Source organism: Rattus norvegicus, chromosome 2 (genome assembly GCF_021556685.1).
Source record: "Rattus norvegicus strain SHRSP/BbbUtx chromosome 2, alternate assembly SHRSP_T2T, whole genome shotgun sequence".
Lineage (NCBI taxonomy): Eukaryota > Metazoa > Chordata > Mammalia > Rodentia > Muridae > Rattus > Rattus norvegicus.
Genome location: NC_141535.1, coordinates 118139855 through 118164151, shown reverse-complemented (window position 1 = coordinate 118164151; position 24297 = coordinate 118139855). Strand labels below are relative to the sequence as shown.

The window sequence follows — 24297 nt, the reverse complement described above, 5'->3', positions numbered from 1 at the left end:
CTAATTCTTTTACTTATTCAATTATATACTGAAGCTATTATTGCAAATGCCATCAATATTACCAAGAACTCTCCACTCTCCCAAAATACATAAGCAAACATACTAAAAGGTGATACAGAAGGGAATAGTTAATAAAAAGAACCTAATATCATAAATAACTTTGTTTTGAGTGAACAAATAGAGAAATTTACTCTTAAGTCAATGTGAGACTTGTTAACAGTTCAATTTTACCATGGCTTTCAATCTAAGAGAAAGACAAATGAATTATGGTCTATATACACACATGCATGAGTATTTAGAATAACAAAGCATGTTCTGCTTTCATTGCCTAATTTTCTTATACTCCAGCTTAGTTTGAAAACCTAGTCCTAGAAAAACTGCCACAGCAGTTTGTAGTTTGTTCCTATTCGTAAACTAAGCATTCTGACCCCTCCAACCCAAAAAAACAAACAAAACACCCACCAAGTGTTTTAAAGTCTTGATATTCAAAAACAGTATTGGCAAGGCCCAGAATTCCACTTCTAGAATGACCAGAAAAAAATTTTCAACAGGTAGTTCACTTAAACAAATATGTACATTTCAAATATTTCAAAGTATTTTACATATTCAGTAATGCAAAGATGATCAACTATGAAGGATGTAATTATCTCAAAAAATAAAATATGAATCATGTACTTAAAATAGCCATATTAAAATAAGTGAAGACAGGTGATGTTTTAACTGCTTAAAACCCAATATACTCAAAATATTATTTCAATATGTAATTAGTATTTTAAAAGCTATTATGCTTTATATTCTTTTTCAAAAGAATACTACCTCAATACTGATGAGTATATTTCAGCTCAATGGCTGCTAGCTACCATTTTGGAAAAGAGCACATTCTTAGAAAGCTAAAGTCATAGAAAACAACCTAAATCGTTTTGCAACATTCATCCTGATCCAGCCCTCCACATTTGTACTTAAGGAAATCACACTATACAGGTGGTAGCACAAACCTATAATCCCAACATTTAGGAAAGAAAGGCAAGATTAGAAATGCAAAACCATTTTCAGCTACATACCAAGTTTGAGAACAGCCCTGACCCTACCTCAAAACAAAGTGTGTTGGGGGAGGAAATATCTATAAGTTTAAAAAAAAAAGGGGGGGGGGGTTGGGGATTTAGCTCAGTGGTAGAGCGCTTGCCTAGCAAGCGCAAGGCCCTGGGTTCGGTCCCCAGCTCCAAAAACAAAAAAACAAACAAAAAAAAAAAAAAAAACCCAAAACCTCCAAGGAAGCAAAAAACAGACTAGGAATATTGAATCAACCTGGTTTGTGTAGCTGGACAGGGCCTCAGATTTCCCCAAATGGTGTTAACTGTTTCACTGTGACTAAATTAGAAATGCAAACGCACAAAAACATTTAAGAAACAGTCTGAAAGCTAAGCACTGTGGTTAGAGCTGGACAGTATACAAACTTCCAATTATATCAACTTTTACAATGTTAGACAAAAATATACAATTATCTCATAATGCAGATGAAAAAACTAAAATCTCACAACTTCCCACTACAAAATTAAAAATCATTTTCTTTCTTGATTTTCTAATACAGGGTTTCTGTGTATAATAGCCCTGGCTGTCCTGAAACTAGTTTTGTAGACTAGGCTAACCTTGAACTCACAGAGAAAGGCCCGTCTCTGCCTCCTGAGTGCAGAAATTAAGAATCATACTTAATAAGAGTGATAGAGAACACAACCACTAAGTTATAATCTAGTTAAATTCAGACAGACAATACAGCTCAGCAGGTAAAGGCATTTGTCATGCAGGTTTGGTGACCTGAAGGGAAGACCTCTGGACTCTCTATACTTGTGCCACGCACCCACAAACACATAAAAGCACACAGTCCATTATTTTAAACTATCAAAATTATCAATTAAGGAAGTATAAGAATCATAAACTAAACAACTGGAAGTGAAAATCCTAGAGCTAAATGTCACTTTAGATACAGTATAATCTTGCACAAACTGTATCATAAACATTTTTTAAGATTTATTTATTATATATGAGTACACTGTAGCTGTCTTCAGACACACCAGAAGAGGGCATCAGATCCCATTACAGATGGTTGTGAGTACTATGTGCTTGCTGGGATTTGAACTCAGGACCTCTGGAAGAGCCATCAGTGCTCTTAACCGCTGAGCCATCTCTCCAGCCCCATAAACAGTTTCTTGTATATAAAATGAATTAAGGGCACACCTCATGGACCAGGTATGGGCGTGTACACCTTTAGACCCCAACATTACAGAGGAAGAGGCAAGTGGATCTCTATGAGTTCCAAGCTAATTCAACTAAGTTCCAGGCCAGCCAGTGTTACAGTGATAGTTACCCTATCTCAAAAACAAACCCCACACCAAACCATACCTCATGAAGTTCCTAAGTATGCAGGAAATGCATGTGAAACCCTAACAGAACATCTAATAAATAACAGGCTGTCAAGCTATTCTCCTACGAAACACACACAAAATATGATACATAAAATATATAGGTACATTAAGAAAAATATAACCAAGACATATCTATTTCTAGACAGTATTTTATAGCTTTTGTTTTACTGTGTGATTCTCCTATAAATAAAATCACCAGCATTTGTTTTTCAAAACCTAATCCAACAGTTGGGCATAGCAGTTCATGCCTGTAATCCCAGCACCAAAGAAGTGGTAACAGGAAGTCATTCATTCAAGGGCAGTCTCTGATAAGCGTTTATCAAGTTCCAGACCATCTTGAGATATTCCAGACCCTGTCTCAAAATAACAAAGATGATTCCAGCTTTCTTTCTCCCCTTACAAAACAGCCATGTCTGGCCACTATTCCTAAGTGAAAATAAAAATTATAAATTGGGTATGGTTGAACAGGCCTATAATCCCAATATTCAGTAGGTTAAGGTAGGATTGCAAATTCAAAGCCAATCAAAGTAATAGAAAACCCTGTCTCAAAACCCAAAAGTTGAGACCATTCATTTCTACTAAAAATTAGTATTTACAAAACCTGCATTGTAAATATGTACAACTCAAAGTCATCACAATATATATGACTGTATTTTAACAAACAGCCCTAATACTAAGGTAGCTACCATTTCTCCCTCAAATAATAAATCAAGGTTGTTATCGGGAGTTTAGTCTTCAGTAACCTGGAACTTAAAAAAGAAGTGTTCTCTCCTTCCATCATGTGGACTGCCCAGCTCAAACTCAAGGTTGTCAGGCTTGGCAGCAAACACCTAGTCACTCTTCTTTTTATGACCTAGAATGCTGATGTTCCTGCCTCTACCTCTCAAGTTCTGGAACTTCAGGCATTTGCCACTAGGCCTGACTTTCAGTCAAGATTTTTGTACTCACTGTAAAGTCATTATGCCCTCAGTCCTCTACTCCACTGTTTAGTTCATCGATAATGATAAAATAACCTACTACTGCACAGCTTCGTTATTAATCTGTTTTTACTCTTACTAGTAAGCTTAAGAAATGAGAAATTATATATGGATCTATTATAATACTTGGAGATGTGTCAATTATATGGTAAAGCACAATGAAAGGGACCCAAACTTTATTTCATCTGGACAAACAATATCCTCCACAGAAACCTGAAACTGAATGATTTGCTCTACTTCTATTTAAAACTGCATTTAGTGTGGAAGTATGCAGGTCAGACATAAAGCATTAAAACCATGATTTCAACTACCAAAAAACTTATTCATGCTTAGCCAAAAACTACACAATGCAACATTACAAACTGCCATGTCAGAGTTGGCATGACATCTGATACTTGCACTTGCAGACTTGACTGAACTCTTCACTTCCAGAGACTGAGACAAGAGGATCACATGAACCCAAGGGCCCCCTTCACACTAGAGACCTCAAAGTTTAGTGTCATACGCATCAGTTAAAAATGCATGTTAATGATGAAGATGGGCACAATTTGGGGGGGGGGGGAAGGTATGGAATATGTAATGATTGGTTTTAATTATCAACTTCAGACATTCTAGAAATTCCTTGGGAAAGTCTCAATGAAACATTGTCCAGATCAGTATGGTATACGGTTATGTCTGTGAGGGGTTATTTTGAGTAGCTGGAAGACTCACCTAATGTGGGTAACACCATTCCCTGGCCAGGAATGAGACACAGACTGCTTAGGAGTAGAGAAAGAGAGCTGAGCACAAGCATGCATGCATGAATTCATTGCTCTGTGCTCCTGACTGGATGTAATATGATGAGATGCATCAAATTCCTGCTGCCTTGACTTCCCTCAAGGATGACCATAACCTTGAATTGTGAACCTAATAATAAACCCCTTCTCCCTTAAGTTGCCCTTTCTCCCTTAAGTTGCCTTTTAGGGTATTTTAAATTGAAACTAAGGCTTTTAATTGAAAATGGGATAGTGCAGACAGATGCACAACTACATATCCTAGCAAACCATCCCATTGTTCGAATGAGTTATACACAATATACATTCTTACCTCTTCCTAGTCTTTTAGCTAAGGTACAGAAGGCAGTTTTTTTTTTTTTAAACCAAATTATGCCCCACCACCATCTTCCCACTCTTTCCCATCCCTAGATTTTAAGGGCTGCAAAGAGACATCTCATTATAAATACACTGACTGTTAACAACAAGAGCAATATGCTTAGCATGTTTACCATGCTATTATATATGAATGGATTTTTTTTAAGTCCATTTAATCAGTATTTAAGAGCAGTGCCTTGGAGCTGGAGAGATGGCTCAGTGGTTAAGAGCACTGACTGCTCTTCCAGACGTCCTGAGTTCAATTCCCAGCAACCACATGGTGGCTCACAACCATCTGTAATGGGATCTGATGCCCTTTTCTGGTGTGTATGAAGACAGCTACAATGTACTCAGATAAATAAAAATTAATTTTAAAAAAAAAGGGCAGTGCCTTCAGGCAATGTACTGGTTATAAAGATGATACCTCTCAAACTCTTAAATGACAATTCACACAGCCAAATGTGTATAGTCCCTGTATTTCTGGGGAAGTAAAAAGTGTAAAAGTTGGTAAATTCAGAAATTTCAGATCACCCATTGAAAAGTACAACAAAATAAAACCTTTTAGAGCTTGACCCTAAAAAAGGAATTTCTAAAATACCTTCATTATCTTCTAAATTAGAAAAAATTAAATTCCTCTATGCTAAACAGAAGCCAAGCTCAAAACTCAACATTATTTCGCTAAATTCTATAGGTATGGCAGAACTATGGAGACAGTTCTCAACCTTCCTAATGCTGTGACCCCAGTTCCTCGTGTTGTGGGGACCCTCGACCATAAAATTATTTTGTTGTTACCTCATAACTGTAATTCTGCTGTTGTGAACTGTAATATAAATATCTGGTATGCAACCTCTGGAGTTATTCGACCCCCATGAAAGGTGAGCCAGAGGTTGGTATCTCCTGACCTAAAGGCTCAAAGGTCAACAGGGGAAATTTAAAAGATGGCCCAACTATTCTATCCATCTTAGTGGTTGTGATTGCACACAATTGTCAGCACTTATCAAAACATTTATGTTTAATTAGAAAAAGGAAGCAAAAGCTTTTTGCAGTATACATATTAACCTCATTCTAAAAATTTAAAGGACAGAAAATAAACTGGTTTTAAGAAATTTTTCAGTCATGTGTGGTGATACATGCCTGTAATCTCGGCTACTTATTTAAGGAACGCTGAGGCCAAAGGATAGCAAATTCAAAGCCATGATGTCTCATTTGAGAGAGTATCTCAGTAGATCTCTTGTCAAGCATGTATAAGGAAGGCTCCAGTCAGGTTCAAAGTCAAAAGAAAAAGGCATTCCTCCTCTTGGGAGACCTTTCCACCCTAAGGAGTTCTTCCTTGTTTTTTCCTTAATAAACCTACTTTGGGGGGAAGCAGGGGAAAAGGACAAGCACAAACCATGTGGATAATTTCACCGCATAAGATATAAAAGTATTTAAAAAACACTGTATTACAAGTCATGATTTACAGGAGTCCACTGACAAGATAATAAAGTATGCCACCTAGAATTTCTATTTGCTTATTACTTCTAGTTAAGGCTCTTTCCCTTTTACCATTTTGATGTTCCAAGGTCCTGAAGACTACATCTTATACAAAGTACACTACAATCCATTATGAAGGAAAACTTTCAAACGTTCAAAATACACGACAATGTGACAAATGTCCTTCCCAACCTTAGTAAAATGGGTGGGGTATAACAAGATTTGTAGAGTGTGAAAGGGGATCAATAAACTGGGGTCCTGTGTAACAGACCTGGAACTAAAGCTACCCAGAAGGCTATAAAAGAGAAATGCTTAAGATTAAGACCAACATGTACTACAGAGTGAGTTCAGGACCAGCATGGACAACTTATTCAGACTAACAAAGGGGGGGGGGAGGCATCAGAGCAAAGTTCTAGGCTCAATTTTTAATACAAACAAAATCAATTACTAATAATCCAAAGTTCCAAAATGGAGATACTTGGTTGTGAAATAACTTTAAAAAAAAAAAAGGACACCTAGAGACTGCAAGCCAACTTTACAGTCAAATTGATTATGTTGTACTGCAAACTGACATAAAACACAGTAAAAGAAATGGTTCTCTACTATCTACAAGATGAAGAATAACTTGTTGAAACAATCACTTTTCAATACGCAGGGGGAAACTACTTAATTTGTATTATGTAAAGTGTGCTGAAAAACAGTGAGAGCTGAAACTTTTCCTTAAGGTAGGGAGATGTTGCATACTAAGGAACTTTATCTAGGCAGGAAAAGTGTTTTTTAAGTCCATTCCTGTGGCATACCTAACCGTATCTGCCATCTTGCTGAGAAGGTAACCAATAGGTTTCAGTAAGAAGTATCTACTCAAATATTGCTTGGATCATTTGTCTGACATCATGTGTTAACCTGAAACACCAACGAAGCCAGTTACTCGCTAATAGGTCACACTAAAGGTTTCAACAGCCATTCTTACTACTTAGTTGGGCACCAGAAGAATTTTACCGTCAAGAGTTACAAAACAAAATTAAAAAAAAAATCATATTAATCATTCTTTGTCAATGAGCTGCCTATATTAGTACCACGTGAAAAAAATCAAATCCATACAGCTAATCAGCAAGCTAAAAAGGGAAACCCAAAACATTGGAAAATTAGGAAATTGTTAATACCAAATAAAATCCTCTGGAACAAAGGAGACGTTGAAACGAAAAACCTGTGAGAAACCATTTTAAGTACATACAATACTCATGTACTAGAAGAGGGCCTTCATAAAAATAGCCAAGACTCTCAAACATTTGAGATGCTGGCTTGGAGAATGACTGACAGACAACAGCTGAGGAGGTTTTGTATTGATTTGTTAAGATACTCGTACGCTTTGGGGGTTAAAAAAGAAATAAGGAGAAGGGGCCGTTACTATGGAAAAACTGTTCGGCCTTCGTGTTCTGCTTGGTGCCCCCTCCCCCTTTTCCAATAGAAGCGCCTTACAAATTCCTCCACTCTAGAATCCTTTCTGTCTCCGAGGCCAGACTCCACAGCAATGCATGGCCTCTTCGCAAAGGAAACAAAAAGAACCTCGTGGAAGAAGACTTAAAAAAACAAAAAACCACCACCTTCCCAGGGGCCGTGAAGAAACGCGTCCCTCCCACCTGCCGCCTGGCCTCGCTTCACCTTTGAACCCTTCCTTCAGAATTCGCTTTTCTCCCAGGCCGAGGGGCGAAGGGGCCGCCCGCTCTCCAGGCCGCAGGCACCTGGGCCCGCCGCCTGTCCGGGTTTCCACGCGGGCGCCATGGGTTCGCAGGGCCCCGGAGCAGCACAACACCGGGGAGGCCTTGGAGTCCGCCACTACGCCGCGGGCGGGGCGGAGAGGAGCCTAGCGGGCCCGGCCGCCCCGGGTCGTAGTGAGCTGCCCGCCTCCGTCCGCGCCCCCCACCCCACCAGGCCTCGCCGGCGCGCCCGCACCACAGCCCGCCGCTCCAGCCCGCCCGTCCGCGTCCCGGAGGCCTCGACCCAGGACGCTCCGGGGCAGAAGGCAAGCCAGCACCCGCCGCCTCCTTTCCAAACATAACGGAGCCCGGGCCCCGAGACCGTTAAACCGCGCCGAGGGCAGACGCCAGCAGCACGGACCAGCTACCTCCCGCCGCCACTTGCCACCGCTCCTCGGACCCCGGGGTCCCCGGCGCCCCTTGACCCGGTTCCCAGTGCCCAGCTCCCATCCCTGGCCGCCCCGCGGCCCGTACCTTGTAGAAAGCCCCGTTGGAGCCGCGAACCTCCACCGTCAGCTCCGCCATGTTGGAACCGCAAAGGCTGCTGGGAAGAGATTCTAGAAACTTTCCAACGCGAGGGGAGGAGGGGGGAGGGGCGAGCGCCGCGGGGGAGGGGCGGGCGGGAGGGCGGGACGCTCCCGGCCCGCTCCCGGGCTTTCCGCTAGCGGCGCCGCTCTGCGCGGGTCCTTGGGCGGCTACCCTGCGGCGGGCCGGTCCGCCCACGCCCACGCCCGCGCGGCCCGCCTCGCGCACAATGAGTGAGGCGGACCCGCCCGGCGCGCCACACTCGCCCCAGGATCCGCGCGGCCGGCGACGCTCCCTACAGGACCTTCCCGTCATGAGCCGCGGCCTGGCGGGCGCTCAGGCTCTTCTAGAGCGCATGGCCGACCGAAGCTCTCAGAAATCTCCCCTCATGGAGCCTCCCCTCTGGAGCCTCAGGCTCTCCCAGTGAGGAGCCTTTCCCAGGACGAACCAGGGGAACGCCGCTGTGGCTCGGCGTTTGCCCGGGTCCCTACGCAGTTCACGGGCCTCGCCCCGCGCGAAGGCAGCTCACCACCTATCACCGAGCAAGCATGGTTACCTTAATACGTTAAGAAAGGCTCGGGAAACCTAAGCTAATTTTGTGGGGGATTTTGTTTGAGACACAGTTCTCTAACCCAGGTTGGCCTTGAACCCCCAGAGCTGCTTCTGCCTCTGGCCGTCTGAGTGCTAGGATTACTTTTGAAAGATTTCTTTTTTAAACAATGGGAAAGTGTATCCCCACCCCCCACCCCCCACCCCATGTGAAACCCATGAGAAGTTTTGCAAATAGGATCCAAGAACCTATTGGATTATGTGTTGTGTGACTTTACCAACCCCCACCCCAGCCCTAAAAGCGTTGTGGCACTCACACTTAGTTTATTTTCTTAATGCCAACTTCTGAAAGCAAGGGTTTTGGAAATAGTACTTAAAAGAATTCATTTGTGGGGTTGGGGATTTAGCTCAGTGGTAGAGCGCTTGCCTAGCAAGTGGAAGGCCCTGGGTTCGGTCCCCAGCTCCGAAAAAAAGAAAAAAAGAATTCATTTGTAAGTGCATCTTTACACGGCTGTTTTCAAAGAAACTTGATAGGTTTTTCTTTGCTTTATTTGGAGCTCACTGTTTAACCCAGCTAGTCTCAAATTCACCTGCCTCCCACCTCCAGGTGCCAGTTGGGCTAACCAACTTGTGTCCCTGCTTAGTTCGCCACGCAGTTATCTGTTATTCTGAGACAAAAGTCTCACTAAGCAGCCCAAGATGGCTTTCAAAGTACTTCGCATTCTCTTGTCTCAACTTCCCCCCCCCCACCCCGGAGTGCTGGCTTTACTGGTTTGACCACCCCCTGCCGAGCACCTTGGGGGGGGGGGGGGGTTATAAAGTACTTTTTCTTTACCCAAGATTAGCCCATTTAAAAGTGTACAGTTCAAAAAAAAAGTGTACAGTTCAGCAGCTATCACCATGATCGATAGAAAACATTTTCATCACAAACAAATTGAAAACACTTGTGCGTGCCGTTGTTCCCCATTCCCTTGAATTCCCAGATTCCAGGAAATGCCTGTCTGTTTTCCCTATACAGATCTGCCTAGCTCGGTGTCTCATAGGAGTGGAATCATGATGTGGGGACTTTTGTGATTGGCGTCTTTCATTAATATTATGTCATCGTGTTATAGCAGGTGTAACTAATTATCCCTCTTTCTCACAGCATTACACTGCATAAGCATACTGCATTATATTATAGTTAATGTGGCTTTTTAGTGTGTTTGAGGGCTGGGTGCAGAGGATCGAAACAAGGTCCATACTGTAACCATATATACTCTGCCACTGAGCTACACACATCACTCTCCTTCAGCCCTGTATTTATTACTTGCTTAAGGCCGATGCTTGTAGTTTTGTGGAGAATACAAGAGGATCAGGAATCCAAGACTGTCCGCAGCTACATTACAAGTTCTGAGCCAGTTCAATCTATGTGAGACCCTGTCTCAAAACAAAAAGAACCCCACTGTTGGCTGAGTCAGATGCTTTTAGCTGTTAATAGTACTACTGCTGGGGTAGGTGCCCAGTGTCGTGAACACCTTCAATTCTAGTTCTCAGATGGTAAAGTCAAGAGGACCTCCGAATCCAAGGCTAGTTTGGTCTACATATCGAGTACCAGGACAGCTAGAGATACATAGATCCTGTCTCAAACCAAAACGATGGAGCAGGAGAGATGGGTCAGTGGTTAAGGGCATGTGTTCTCATTAAAAATCAGGATTTGATTCCCAGCCACGTGGCATATCATAACCCTATATAACTCCACCTCCAGGACATCCAACACCCTCTTCTGATCTCCAAGACTACCAGATTCACACGTGGGCACAACCTGTGTGAACAGATGTGTGCTGTTGACATACCATGCCAAGGACTCAGACCCATGGTGCAATTTGGCAAAGTTTACCTATGTGGACCAGGCTCAGGAGGAATGCCAACCTTTTCATTACTGATCAGTATGTGAAAAGACAATCGACTTTGGCTTCCTCCTCCTAGAGGAAATCTACAAACCCCTGCTGAAATTAGCTCACCCCGTCTCTGTGCTTCTGCATCTAAACATGCTGGGGGGCTAGGCTGCAAAGGTAGCAGCACCCTGCTTGGCCGGGCTTGCTATGTGTGTGTTTCTGAGTCTGTCAGTTTTAGTCTTCTTCTCTCAATGCCTCTAGTAAAGACCCGAGGACGCAAGGTCACAACACTGCACCCAGTAGTGCGATTACTTTCCAATGGCTATTGTGGTGGTTTGAATGAGAAACTCCCTCACCTCCACCAGATTCATATATTTGAATACTTGGCTCCCAGTTGGAGGAACTATTTGGAAAGGGTTAAGAGGTATGGCCTTCTTGGAGGAGCTGTGCCACTGGGCTCAAGCTTTAAGGTTTCAAAGGCCTACACCATTCCCAGTTAGCTCTCTCTGCCTCATGGTTGTGTCTCAAGCTGAAGTTCTAAGCTTCTGTTCCAGTGCCATGGCTGCCTGCCTGCTCCCATGCTCTCAGCTACAACAGTCAGACTCACCTCTAAAACTGTAAGCACCACATAAACTCTTCTGTAATTTGTCTTGGTCCCGGTGTCTTATCACAGCAATAGTAAAGTAATTAAAAGTTGCACCAGGGAACAGGCTATGACTCTGATAGGCCTGATCGTATTGTTTTGGGGGAAAATGTGGAGGACTTTGGGAGTTCGGTCTCAGAAAATGTTTGAACGATGGGAGACTTAACAGGCCATCCTAGAAGGATCTTGGAAGACAGTATTGCTGAGAGCAATGGCACTATGGAGGCTCAGTTCAAATAGTGTCAGAGGGAGGCCACACTACTGGGTTAGGGACCATTCTTGTGGTATTTTGGCAAAGGACGTAACTGTCTTTTGCTTAGATCATAAAAATCTACCTGAGGTAAAATTGAAAGGTTTTGGACTAGTTTTCTTGATAGAGGAAATTTCTGCACAGCCTACAACTTTGACTGTCACATGGTTATTAGCAAACACTCTTATTCAGGTCTACATGAAAAAGAGGTGGCAGAGGAAAAAGAAATGTAGAACGTACAAAGTACCAGACCATTGAATGTTGGGATCAGAGCTTGTGCTGAGAGAGATAAGGAGAGGCCTGATGTAAAAAGTGAAATAAAAAAGAGTGACGTCTCAGGCAAGACCTAGCCTGGTATGTAAAATATTAATAATTAAGCTTAACTCTATCTAACTTTAAATGTATGAGACTATGATAGTTTTTAATTAGCTTCTGCACAATTACTGGGAGATTACCCTTAATCTAAATCTCTAACACTAGTGCGGCTACTACCCCAACTGTGCTCCCCAAGTGCTTGCTGTTTAAAATTCCTCATCCAGCAGTCTGATGTGCTGGAGAAGCATGTCACTCTGGCATGTCCTGTTGGCCATGGTCATGGACATCGCCTGTGCTCTGTCTTCTCCTCAACACACACACACTCTCTCTCTCCCCTCTCTCTCTCTCTCCTCTCTCTCTCTCTCTCTCTCCTCTCTCTCTCCTCTCTCTCTCTCTCCTCTCTCTCTCTCCTCTCTCTCTCTCTCCTCTCTCTCTCTCTCTCCTCTCTCTCTCTCTCTCTCTCTCTCTCTCTCCTCTCTCTCTCCTCTCTCTCCTCTCTCTCTCTCTCTCTCTCTCTCCCCCTCCCTCTCCCTCTCTCTCTGTGTCTCTGTCTCTGTCTCCTTCTCCCCCTCCTCCTCCTCCCCCTCCTCCTCCCCCTCCTCCCCCCTCCCACTCCCTCTTTTCCTCCTCTTCCTTCTGTGGTCCCTACCTGCAACCCCCAGCTTGGTAACTCAAGTTCCACCTCCCTCTATTCCTCCCAGTAATTGGCTGTTGCCAGTTTTATTTAACCAATAGTTTTAAAGTGGGGAGCAAGATTTACACAACAAAGGCTGGTGTATGTGAGGATCTGCTCATCTTGGAGCAACCAGATCTTGGGGTACTGAAGTGGAACTTTCTGGTTCCTTTGGAGAGTCAGTTGTGTCATGTGATGTTTTTCTGGAAACTATCTTCTGAGAGAATGTTTTTGTTGAAGCAGATGCATGGGAGAATGTCTTGCTGAGAACAGACTCGTGGTGTTTTTCTGGAAGCTGCCTTGAAAGAGTCACGTGATGTTTTGCTAGAGCATATCCTTGGAGAACAGTGTGATGTTAGGGAACAGTATAACTATAAATATAACCAGCAGACAGTGGACCATGCTGTATGGTATTGGTTTACCTTGCCACTTTTGGCTGACTCTGGTCATCACTGATGACACTGTAGCATTGTTTTGCCTTGCCTTCTTCACTGGTCATCATTTGTTGTGACTTCATAGAGAGAAACGGACCAATAACTTCTGGTGATGTTCCAGTTTCTTGCCTCTTTTGGGGACTTGGGCTGATTGGTAGAGCCTCTCCGCCTCTTCTGAACAGAACAGCTGATGCTCATTCCTGTGAACTGAACTGCTGCTATTCTGACAAAGAAGATTGGGACTTCCCCAAAGAACTATGTCTAAACAGGTCCACATCCTCTCTTACCCTATTAACCTTTCCTTTCAACTACTTCTGGTGGGTGGTGGGCTAGAAGGGAGGTTAAAGCATTTAAGTTCCCTTATTAAACTAGATTTTGGAAAATATAAGTCTATGGGGTACAGAATTTAACATTTGAATACAAGCAGCACCAGTCCAACCCCTACCTAAACAGCTTCCAATGTATGAACAACAACAACAAAAAAGGCCTGGAAACGTCAGTCCTTAAAACAACAAGGAGAAGCTTATACAGATGTGTTCAAGGAGAAAGCCAGGCTCCGTGTCACAGTGGCAGTCAAATCTGGCAGTGTTGTTTATGTGATCAGGCTTTCAAGTCATGAAAGATTCAGGAGTAAGAGGGTTGTGGAATCTTTCTCTGAGGCATGGTTGTCAACTTGTAGGTCTCGACCCCTCTCACAGGAGTCACCTAAGACCATTGGAAAATATGGATGTTTACATTACAATTCATAACAATAGCAAAATTACAGTTATGAAGTAGCAATGAAAATAATCTTGTGTTTGGGGGTCACCACAACGTGAGGAACTGCATTAAACTATCACAGCATTAAGAAGGTTGAGAACCATTTGCTGTAACATTTTAAATGAGGCCAGGCATGAGGCAGGAGAGTACTTCTGAGGAGGTTCTGAGAGGGCAGTTTCATGAAGCTGTAAAATTGAAACCTAGATTGTATGGGAGACCCCAAGATGTTGGAGATGCCAGGGCCATGAGCCCTGTACTGGGCTACACAGACAAGCTGACAGTCAAATTGGAATCACCCACACTGGAGTTCCATGTCCTTAAACCAAAGCTAAGTTGTTGACTGACTCATTCAGAAGCCAGGAAGCCACATTCTCCAGAGCCTGGAAGGGGGACTCTCTGTTTCAGTTGTGATCTTTAATCATCATGGAAGGAAGCCTAGAGTAATCTGACGCCTGCCCATTTGTCATTTGTTTGTTTAGTTGGCTGACTTTGTTTTAATCCCTCCTGCCCATCACAGGAGGGAATGACAGAGATGACTGATCTTCTTGTACTTTGCCTCTGCTCTCTCCCTACCGTCTCCATAAGACCGGCTCATTTGCTCAGCCCATCAAATGCAGCATTTACTGTAATTTATAGAGGGAAGTAATGGTTCCCAATTCCAAAATCAATAAAGGGGCACTGAAGACCATGATCCATTGGTAAAGTGCTTGCCATGCAAGCCTGAGGACGTGAGTTCAGATCCCAGCACTGGTGTAAAAGCTGAGCATGGACGTGAATACTTGTTGTTCCAGGACTGGGAAGTCAGACACAAAAAGGACCCCTTGGGCTTGCTGCTCAGTCAGCATAGGGCAACCAGTGACCTCCAGGTTCGGTGTGAGACCATGTCTCAAAAACTAAAGGGGGGACCGCAGGATGGCTCAGTGGAAGCACTTGCTGCCAAAGCCCGAAGACTGGAGTTTGATCCCTGGAACCTCAGTGGAAGGACTGACCCCTGAAATTTGTCCTCTGCCCCCTGTCCTCAATGTATGCTGTGGCACTCCTGAGCCTCTACCATATATCATATACATGTAGTAAAAAAAATTACATGGGAGACATTTGAAGAAGACACCAGATGTCAACTCTGGCTTCCATACACAAAGACGGTGGTGATGGTGATGGTGATGGTGATTGATGATTATATGATGATGAAAATGATACTGATGATGATGAGGACGAGGCTGGTGATGGTGACTATAAACCCAACTTTATACTATCTGTAGTCATTTTTCTCTGTGTGTGTCTATGGTGCGTGTTACCATAGACACGTCCTTTTTTCTTTCTTAGGGTAGAGACACAGCTGAGTCCTCAACCCAACACAAAACCTCCCTTTTAGAGACAGGGTTTCTTTTACCACATAGCACAGACTATCTTCCCATTTGTAGTGCTCCTGGTTCAGTCCCCAAGTACCATGTACTACCATGCCCAGCAAGTACCATGTACTACCATGCCCAGCAAGTACCATGTACTACCATGCCCAGCAAGTACCATGTACTACCATGCCCAGCAAGTACCATGTACTACCATGCCCAGCAAGTACCATGTACTACCATGCCCAGGTCATTTTCCTTTGCTACCTGTACACACAGCTCAATAAACACAGCGCTAGATTTTGACCAACTTTGTGACTGTTTTTACTTTGAGTTGTCTTAATTAAATGTTATTTTGAAATGTTGCAGAAGATGGGGAAATTGCATTCTTCACTTCTGCAAAAATAAAATATACTACCCATTACATTGATTTTAAATCTTCCCAAAATAGTGCCCTTGAAAATAAATTAAACTTGTCTAATTGAGACTGCACTGTTTTTTCCTCAAGAAATCAAAAATTGAGATGTCTAAAATAACTTGTGAGTTTTCAAAAAAACATCTCCTAGAACAAGTTGTGCCTAGTTTTGCAAAAAGCTAATCTATGCCTGCAGAGGCATACTTTAAAATGGGCACTTTAACCAGATCAATCCCCGCCCTTCAGAATGGGAGCCAAAGGGCCTAAGAGACTAACTGCATAAACACTGTCCACCTTGTGATTTGGTGAGCTCCTGGGTTGATGACCAGTGAGTGCTGAATGTTGGGAGCATGGTGTGCCCACTTACCAGGCCACCTGTCATTTTTCTAGTTTGGACTATGTGTGACTATTATTAGCATCAGCCTGCAAAGGCCTGGTGGTTATTTAACCCAGAAGGTAGAATTGGCTTAACAAATGCACAACCTTCCTTTAAACCATCAAAATCTCTTCCAAAATCAGGCATGACTTGTTCACGGTTTTAATCTCACAGAGGCAGAGTGATCTCTGAGTTTGTAGCTAGCCTAGTCTATACAGCAAGTTCCAGGCCAGTTAGAGCAACAGAGAGAGACCCTGTCTCAAAATTTAAAACAAGATTAAATAAAATAAAAATATTTTCTAGCAGGGACAAAGATTTAAGCATAAAAATAATCATGGATATTGTTCAAGTAGACACAGGCCTATAGTACCCCTGAGGGGACTGAGTCCAGTGTACTCAAGAGTTCCTGAGTCTGTAGCCATCCCAGTACCTCACAGAAAGAAGGAGGTATTTACATGTAATCTATATACACTGTCCTTTACATTTATACAATTTTTGTTACATTTATTTGGGGGGGCAGGTGCAGTATATAGGACATTTGTAGGTATCGATTCTCTTCATCTACCGTGTAAGGGGATCGAACTTAGGTCACAGGCTTGGTGACTGTTGTCAACTATCCACCAGACAAAACTACTCAGACTCAGGTTTGAGCCAAGAAAAAAATCTTTATTAGTCAGTTGGTGACTACCCTGGGAACTACGGAAGCCAGAAAGTAAGGTTAGCACATTTGGAGACCATCTCAGAACTGTGGACTTTGATGAATTAGGTCTTTGTTTTGTTGGCAGGTGGGGTTTTCGACTACATGCTGAGTTTTATGGCCTGAATGGTATTTCCATTATGGAGTCAGTTGTACTAAGGCCTTGGGGCCTCCTCAGATCTGGGGAGCTGTTACAGTGACAAGCACCTGTAGCTGCCAAGCCATCAAAAGCCCTGTGTTACGGGCAGCAAATCATCTCTACAGAGTGTGCAGTAAACAGTGCAACATAAATGCTATGCAAATAAGGAGCTGTTTCAGTATCTTGCTTAGAGAATACTGACAAGAAAGTTTCTGCAGATTCCAGTTATTTTTGAACTGAGGTTGATTGAAACCACACGGAATCTGTAGATATGGAGGGCCAGGTGTATGCGTAATCATTTTTCTTAATGATTCTTGGGATTAAGGCCAGAACCTTGTACATGTTAACACACAATCTTACTGGCGTAGAATAAGGTACAAAAGGCCAATTATCGGATGCTGATGTATTGATCTCTTTAGTTACTTAAAACACTGTTTCTACTGCCTATTTTTGCCAAGCCTGACTTCACTTGCTACCTGGACCAGAGCGACCTGGAGGCAGAGCTGAGACAATGGTCTGTTGCCCTTGGCAACCTACTGACTGCCCTGTGAGCTTTTGTAAATTCTTGCTTGCTTGCCCTCCCCACCTTGTGGTTTTAGAATACAGAATGGGACTATAAACCAGACCTGGGAGGAAGCCTTTCAGGAGCTGTCCCGGCTCCCGCCCACCAGTGGCATCTCCTCACTCCTGTTCTCATCTGTGTCATGGTGCTTATTCCAGGAAGATCCCTGCAACATCGCTCCTGGTGGGGGGAGATTTTATCCTTTTAAATCATGTCTGCTGTAGCTTAGCACCCAGAAGCCACTGTTCCAGACTGGACACCTAACTAAATATTTTAAACTTCTCACCAGGAGAAAACTTTCCATGAACATAATCAAAAGATGCTGTGGCAATAGAAATAAGCCATATGAGAGAAAAATGATTGGCTCTTTAAATAAAATGTGTTATTATTACTGCTGTGTAGCTATACATGATGTTGGGTGGGTGCACATACCATGGCTGTATGCAGAGGTCAGAACACATCTTAGTAGAGTTCATTCTTTTCTTGTACCTTTATGTAGGTCCCAGAAGTGAGCTCAGTTCAACAGCAATCGCTGCATCGTCTTGTTGGCCCAGATGGCTATTTTTAATACTTGTTTTTATTATATAATTTTTATGTATGGGGTATTTTGCCTGAGTGTTGTTTGTGCACCATCTGCATGCTTGGATTCTGCGGAGGCTGAAAGGGGTGTAGGGTCTCTTGAGACTGTAATGGAGCCAACATGTGGATGCTGGGAATTGAACCCATGCCCAATGGAAGAGCAATTGGTGCTCTTAATGGCTTAGATAAACAGTGACATTTTACAAATGGCCATCTCCAGGTAGCTCACACTTCTGATAGACCAAGATGCACTCTGCTCAATAGTATCTTTGATCTTAGTACTTGATCTTGGGAACAAAGATCTCTTCTAAATCATAATATAAAAAAAAAAACTCAGAAAATTGGAAGGAAGGACCAAGTAACAGACAGAAGATCCACAAGAATGACTAATAAACATATTAAAAAAGATCATCTAAATCTTCAACAGAGAAAACACATATGAGAACATCGATCCAACTCTACTTCCTTCTTTTCTGATCGATGGACATTGTAGAAAGCTGTATTGATACACAAGTGAAGACTTCGCTGAACATCTCTGAAGATGTATTTTAACCCTTCTTGTTGTTTAAACTGTTAATGTACCTTGTAAGCATATGGACTCAGAATGCTTATGAGGAGTTTTCTTGGTAAGAATGATCTTACAGTCACAATTTAAAAAGGAGGAAACGTGGTGGAGAGAGAGAGAGAGAGAGAGAGAGAGAGAGAGAGAGAGAGAGAGCAAACAGCCTAACCCTGGCAGAGGAGAAATTGAAATAAACTTATCCCAGGGGTGCATACATCGAAATGCAATGTTCACATGTGTGGCACTGGCAAAGAGTAAAGAAAGCATATTATACCTACAAAATAAACAAGTTTATTAATAGAATAGAATGGTTTACCCCTGTTAAAGGGAAAGGAATAGAGCCACAGCTGAACAGGCACCGGGATGTGGCTCACCAGAACTGCTCAGGGCACTTCACATTTTTGAGATAAACAGTGACACCTAAATTATGTAATCGACCTTCTCTATGTAGCTCACACTCCGATATTAGAGCAAACTACCCTCTGTTCAAAGATTTCAGAGTTTTATAGGCATAGTGTTTTAGTCCTTGAGGTGACAAAAGTCACAAGCCAGTGTAGGACAGGAAGTAAAGAGGGTGTGGTCTTTCTCATTAGAGTCTTACTAATATCTGCAAAACCCTAAAACCTTTGTGACTAAAACCTGATGGGGAGTCCGTTACACACAAGAACATGATACAGAACATGATTGGCAGAGGGGCAACCTGCCAATCAAAGACCACGTGATCTACCGTGATTGAGAGTCCATGAAGCAAAACTTTAGCCAGTGAGCCTTTCCTTACAGCCCCCATTTGCTTATCCACCAATGCATTTTCTGACTTCTACAAAGCCCTTAGACCACAACCAGGGCACACAGTGCACTGTGCATGGGCGATGCCAACCTTATTCATTTTCTTCCTTCCTTCTTTCCTTCCTTCCTTCCTTCCTTCCTTCCTTCCTTCCTTCCTTCCACCCTCCTCCTTCCCTCCCTCCTCTTCCTTTTTCTTTCTGTTTATCAAAAATGTTTCCATCATCCCAGACTGAACTCTCCTTGTAGCTGAAGATGACCTTGTACTCTTGATCCTCCTGCCTTTGCTTTCTTAGTGCTAAGGGCCATTAAACACCAACAAACCAGGTTTGTTTATTTTTTAGAGATTTATTTGTTGTGTTTGTGTGTCTGCCTGGATGTATGTTGCGTGCTTACAGGCACCCTCTGAGGCTAGAAGGTATTGGATCCCTGGAACTGGAGTTACAGGCAGCTAAGAGCCACCTCATTCGAATGTTGGAAGCTGAACTTGGGTCTTCTGCAAGAACAGCAAGCCTTAGAGGCAGCAACTGCTTTTAACCAAGGAGCCATCTCTCCAGCCCCTACTCCCAAATTATATGGGAAGAGCACAGAGCTCTGTGCATGCTAAGTAAGCGTTCTACCAACTGAACTCCTGCCTCAGACTTGTTTGATTGTGCTTTGACAGGATCTTATATTATCCAGGCTGGTCTCAAATTCACCACACAGCTGAAGCTGACCTTGAATTTCTGATCCTGCCACCTCTACATCCCAAACCCCGGGCTGACAGATGTGTACCAACAAACCTGCCCTTGAGAACAGATGATCTCGCCATCTTTCCAATCTGGAAGCTGCGGTCAACCTTTTATTGGGGATTTAGCTCAGTGGTAGAGTGCTTGCCTAGCAAACGCAAGGCCCTGGGTTCGGTCCCCAGCTCTGAAAAAAAGAAAAAAAAAGTTACTTATACTCACATTGCCCTGAGCATATTTTTTATTGGATTTTTTTAGTTTACATTTTTTAAAGATTTTATTTATTTATTTATGTACATGAGTACACTGTCACTATCTTCAGTCACACCAGAAGACAGCATCAGATCCCATTACCGATGGCTGTGAGCAACCATGTGGTTGCTGGGAATTGAACTCAGGACCTCTGGAAGAGCAGACAGTGCTCTTAACCACTGAGCCATCTCTCCAGCCCTAAATTTACATTTTAAATGTTATCCCCCTTCCCATCCATAAGCCCCCTATACCATCCCCCTTCCCCTTGCTTCTATGAGGGTGTTCACCCATCTACCACCTCTTCATGCCTCCCCACCCTGACATTCTCCTACACTGGGGTATCAAACCTTGGCAGGACCAAGGGCTTCTCCTCGCGTTGATGCCCAACAAGGCCATCCTCTGCTACATAAGCGACTGGAGCCATGGGTCTGTCCATGTGTAGTCTTTGGATGGTGGTTTAGTCCCTGGAAGCTCTGGTTGGTTGATATTGTTGATCTTATGGTGTTGCAAACCCCTTCAACTCCTTCAATCCTTTCTCTAACTCTGCCCTGAGTGTATTTGAGCATTTACATGGAAAATTGAGTTCTATTTTCTCTAGAGTTCTTGAATTCTGTTAGTTATTTTGCCAAATAATAGTTTAAATAATATTCTTTTATAAGCAATTCTTTATTTTAGAGTAACTTTAAAATTTACAGAAAAGCTGAGTAGTATTTAGGATTCCTATGTCTGTCTGTCCAGTTTAACCTAATGTTAACAGATTGATTACCATGGCACAGTTGTCAAAGCAAGAAATCTAGCAAAAATTAAATTCTAGACTTTACTAAAGTGTCTCTAGTCCAACCCCCAGACACTTTTCCTTCCTCCCACACTCTCTTTTCCTCCCTCTCTCCCTCCCTTCTTCTCTTCCTCCCTCTCTCCCTCCCTTCCTTTCCCGTTCTAGGATCCAGTCATGGATATCAAGTTACACTGGTCATGTGTCATTGTGTCCTCTGACCTATAACAGTTTTGCTCATATTTTGTGTGTATATGTATAGGGGTTTTTGTTTGTTCCATTTTGGGAGGAGATTGCACTGCGTAGCTCAGGCTACCTGAACTTTCTCTGTAGCCCAGTGTACCCTCAAACCTGCAACCTGCTTCCTCCAACTCCCTACTGATAGGATTAACCTCTAGCTCTTCCTGTGGATTTCATAACTGTGACCGCTTTCAGAGTGTTGTACAAGGACCTTCGACTCCATTTTATTTAATGGTTTTCTCATCACTAGACTGGAACTTTGCTGAAACTGGTGCTTTGAGGTAAAGACTACCCAGCAGGGAGGTGCATGCCTCACCATATTCACTCACAGATGAAGGTTTGAGAGGAGGTTGCAGGTGGGAGAGAGAGGAGGACGAATGGAGAGGAGGAAGCCACCATGAACCAGAACCGCATGGCCAGGAGAAATAGCAAGCAGCTTATTCGCCAGCAATGAAGCCCCTTGAGACTTGCTGTCCAGTCCCACCAGTGCCCTCCACTGCCCAATTACAGGCTCTAGTCTTTTATTGACCAGTTAAACTGGGGAGAAGGTTCACATGGCTTCACTTGAGTATGTGAGCATCTGCTTGTCTGGAGCAACCACGTCTTGAGGACGCAGTTTTAGCTCTAGGATACAAGCAACATTAGACTGACCCACTACATTTATTATTATGAGGTCAGGCACAGTGGTATTTACCTTTAACAAGCATTCTCGAGGCAGAGGAAGGCAGATCTTTGTGAGTTCCAGAGATGTATACTGAGATCCTGTATTAATCTAAAAAAGAAAGAGAGAGAAAAAGAAAAGACTGAGAAACTTTTACAATTATATACAATATTTTCACTATATCTTTCTATAACTTTGCCTATTTAGAAGGAGAGAGCCATTACTATGTCCAAATAGCACCTAGGCCAACATTTACTGAACACTTGAATCAATCCCTTATTAGTGCAAAGTACTTGAGCTTACTCCTTGCTGTCTTCCTTCAGGCTTTAAAATATTCAGAATGAGTTCAACTTTATGATCCAATAATAATTCAGAACTCACGGTTTCAAAAAGCAGAACATACTAACAATGAATTCAACTAAGTGAGTCTCATGTTTAATATGACTCTAACAGTAAAAGGTTTCCAGAGCTTAGTCGTAATTAAAGGCTGACTGAGAGAACACAGCAGTTATCTATACGGTTTCATTGAACCCTCTCATTACCTCTTTAACAGAGACATTATTATGCTATATTTTGCAACTCAACAAAGGTATACAGCAAATAAAGAGTCAAATCAGTATTCCACTCAATCTTTCCGACTCCAAAGTTCATGCTCTTAACCGTGACATGACAACATCTTAGTGTAATTACAGTTAATTAAGGGGGAACATGAATAAGAGTCAGAGGGGAGGTGCCACTGAAGAAGGAGTGAAGAGAAGTTAGTGAGATACAAAACTGGGCTTGGAGGTGTTGCTTAGCTGATTAAGTGCTTACCTAGTAGGCAGGAAGCCGGGTCAGAACAGCTGTCCTTCGAAGGACCAGGTATGGTGGTCCAACTCTGTTAGCCAGCATTGACGAAGTCAGATACAAGAGGATCCCTGGGGCTGTTGGCCAGCCAACCTAGCCTAATCAGAGAGCCCAGGGCTCAGTGAGAGACTGCCTCAAAAAATAAGGAGAGCAGTGCCTTAGGAACAACATCCAGTGATGACCTCTGACCTCTACACACACACAGACACACACACGCACGCACGCACACACGCACGCACGCACACACGCACGCACGCGCACACACACAGTGATATAATAGTGTGGATCTGTAATATGGACTCTAAAACCAGAAACTAAGCTATGGGAGTGGAAATGGAATTTGTTCTACTCCTCAGGTCCCTCAGGTCTTGGATAGTGCATCTCAGTCAAATACTTTATAGAGTACACAGCAGACTCTTTCTTCTGGAAAAACTGCATCTTTTTTTTTTCAGTTTTTATTTTTACAAAAGAAAATTGTACCAGCAAGAGAAGCATCGGATTCTCCGGGTCCTTTACAAACACTTGAAAGTCCATCCCCAGCCATCATCAATCGGCCAGACATGACGGGCTAACCTGTTATTTTGCCACCTCTCATTACCAGTGATAACCTGCAGGCTTGTCTCCCTTCCTTCCTGTGGTGCCTTCCTCACGACTATTTTCCTTGGTGCCTGGTATCCCCTCAACTCACCATTGCTGTCCCTGAAGTGTCCCATTGGGAATTTTGATACATCGATATTTTGTGCAACTCATTCATTGTGAGTTAAGCTATTTCCGTGATGGTCCCTCACTTTCTCAGTGTTACTTATGTTATTTTGTTTTCATATTTATTTACTCATTTTGTTTCTTTGTTTTCATGTCTAAGCTGACTTCGAACTCCCGACCCTCCTTCCTCCACCGGGGATCCCAGGTGTGCCCACCACACTCGGATGTTCCCTCATTGTTACCGGGCTCACTGCCTGGTTGTTTTATTCTTTAGACTGCTAGCTAATGTTTCTTCCCTCTACCTCAAAACTGTGCGTTGCTTTCTCTTCTAACAATCCCTTCATGTTCTCTATTGAGCCTTTCTTTCTGTTATATTATTAATTTCTAAAAGTGCTATGATTTTTCTTTCATTTGTTATTATAGTGTTGGTGTGGTGTGGTATGTGTGTGTATGTATGTGCATGGTATGTGTGATGAGGGTGTATGCATATGGTGTGTGTTTGTGTGGTGTTACGGTATGTGTTTAACGTGTATGTGTGTATGGTATGTGATATGTGTGTATGTGTGCAATTGATGTGTGTGTGTGTGTGTGTGTGTGTGTGTGTGTGTGTGTGATATGTATAATGGGGTTATCCTTGTACCGTGATGAGTATGCGGTAATCAGAGACAACTATAAGGAGTTGATGCTCCTTCCACCATGTGAGGTCAGGATAGCAAACTCAGGCTTGGCTGCAAGCTCCTTCACCTACTGAGCCATCTTGCTGGCCCGACTTTCAAAGGTTACCTGCAAAACAAAACAAAAAGTAAGAAAAAGTAGTTTCAATTTTACCACATATTTCTTGTTTTAGACATTAATCATCTT

At 42.9% G+C, this 24297-nt stretch overlaps 1 protein-coding gene and 1 long non-coding RNA gene across 7 annotated transcripts in view; one reads left to right on the top strand and one right to left on the bottom strand.

Annotated features, from left to right (window-relative positions):
* Positions 1-8303, bottom strand: part of Fxr1 (FMR1 autosomal homolog 1) — a 53350-nt gene extending 45047 nt beyond the window's left edge. For 5 of the 6 annotated variants that reach the window (NM_001415068.1, NM_001012179.3, NM_001415069.1 and 2 more), the window contains exon 1: positions 8232-8297. In NM_001415068.1, coding sequence (NP_001401997.1) covers positions 8232-8282 — 51 coding nt within the window. In that variant the 5' untranslated portion in view covers positions 8283-8297. Of the gene's footprint in view, positions 1-8231 lie in introns of all 6 variants that reach the window. The other variant, XM_087626247.1, reaches the window with a different exon arrangement.
* Positions 8304-13158: 4855 nt separating this feature from the next.
* Positions 13159-24297, top strand: part of LOC108350240 (uncharacterized) — an 80629-nt gene continuing 69490 nt past the window's right edge. The window contains exon 1 of the long non-coding RNA XR_015671537.1: positions 13159-13289. This is a non-coding gene — a long non-coding RNA (uncharacterized LOC108350240). The remainder of the gene's footprint in view (positions 13290-24297) is intronic.